The sequence below is a fragment of the Propithecus coquereli genome, unplaced genomic scaffold (genome assembly GCF_000956105.1).
Source record: "Propithecus coquereli isolate 6110/MARCELLA unplaced genomic scaffold, Pcoq_1.0 Scaffold247, whole genome shotgun sequence".
In the NCBI taxonomy this organism is placed as follows: Eukaryota; Metazoa; Chordata; class Mammalia; order Primates; family Indriidae; genus Propithecus; species Propithecus coquereli.
In genome coordinates this window covers 1,078,759-1,080,391 of record NW_012148030.1, presented here as the reverse complement: position 1 = coordinate 1,080,391, position 1,633 = coordinate 1,078,759, and the positions used below count along the sequence as shown (strand labels likewise).

General features: G+C 30.4%; 1 protein-coding gene across 1 annotated transcript in view; it reads right to left on the bottom strand.

Moving 5' to 3' along the window:
• Positions 1-1,633, bottom strand: part of MRPL13 (mitochondrial ribosomal protein L13) — a 57,621-nt gene that overhangs the window by 32,628 nt on the left and 23,360 nt on the right. Inside the window, exon 4 of the mRNA XM_012646546.1 lies at positions 401-461. Coding sequence (XP_012502000.1) covers positions 401-461 — 61 coding nt within the window. The remainder of the gene's footprint in view (positions 1-400; positions 462-1,633) is intronic.

Below are 1,633 nucleotides of genomic sequence, written 5' to 3'. Positions count from 1 at the left end.
AAACAAAATAAAGTTAACAAAAAAGTCAGTAAGAATATAAGAACACACTTAGTATCTTAGAAAAAATATATATACATACACATACTTATATACATTTTTCTCCCCTGACCCTAAGGTATTTGCAGCAAACTCATCATATACTAGGTGATTATGCAAGCATCAAAAAATTAAAAAGAAAAGCATCAGAATTCTTTAACTGAATGTAAAACTTATAAATACTAACTGGAAAATACATAGAATTGAATAATAATGAAAATAATACTTAAAGACTTATGTGATACAACTAAAGTAAAGAATTTATAGCCTTGAATGCTAGCTATACTAAAAGAGAAGGGAGATTGAAAATAGTATCTGAATCAGTTTTTGTGCAGATGATAAATAAAAAATACAACAGACTTACTGCCACTGGATCCCTCTGGTGAAGCTGAGCAGCTGTTACTTGTCTAAATCCACCTGGGTAGCTGTTAAAAGAAGCAAAGACATTACAACTGGGCATATGCTACAGTACTCTTAAACTGATCATTCTTTTATAAAAAAACTAATTTAATAAGTTGTTTCTGGAAACTATGCTGTTCATTAGTGTTTTCAAAATTAAGTAGTAACTATGCTATTTGAAATGCTATTCTCTTAAATGGCCAACTATCATCAGTTCATAAAAAGCTCTATATCTTAGAAAATTTCTTGGTATAACTATATTTCTATCTGAATTTTAAGTTATTCATTCATTATGAGATAGATTATCACTGCTTGATTTAAGAAAGAAATAGCAATGGGCCAGAATATTTCATGTTCTCTGCCAAATTAGACAAATTGCCTGTATAAGCGAGGGGTTAGGTCTGAGGAAAATGTTGGTAGACTATTTGGTTCTGAGGTCAAGTTCATACTCTAAACAGATAATCCTGTTCCCTCTTAACAGTTGGGAAAAGGTCACTGTTATATGTTGGCTCTAAGTAATAAAACATTTCATTGTGTTCAGATCAGACATTATATATAAAATGAACAAATTGGCAATTAAATATAGATTTGTGGTAGTATCGGATACAGCTTAATAATTTGGATACCCCAGATCCAGGTTTGGAATCCAGGTTTTGTCAGTGACTCCCAGTATAATATCAGGCAACTCATTTTAACTCTCTACATATGATTTTACTCACAGAAAAAAAAAAAAAAAATTGGAAATCCAGCATGGAGTCTGCAAAAAACCTTAAGATTACCTACATGTGATTCCTTCCAAATGTTTCTTTTGACAAAATTTGAAAACATATTAAAAATGATTTAAGAAACCACATTTTAGGTATAAAAGTTAAGAAACCAAATTTAGAAGTTTGCTAGGAAATACGGATAATTTTCAGAACTGACAGTCTTTTGTTTCATAGAATTTCAGTTTTAGAAAAAGAAATATCTGTCCAGATTTCTATTCTTGTATCCTTTTTCTCCATGGAAAAAAATACAACTTTTATGCTAAACCTTATCTTTCTATTTTTAACACTGGGATGGCAAATTTTAGAGCATAATGCCATTTACATTATATTGCAGGAGTCTGCACTTTATCCTGAAGGATTTGAAAAGCTAATGTAAAATTCTGAATAGGGGAATGACTTGAGTAACGCACTATTCAGTTGATTTTTACTAG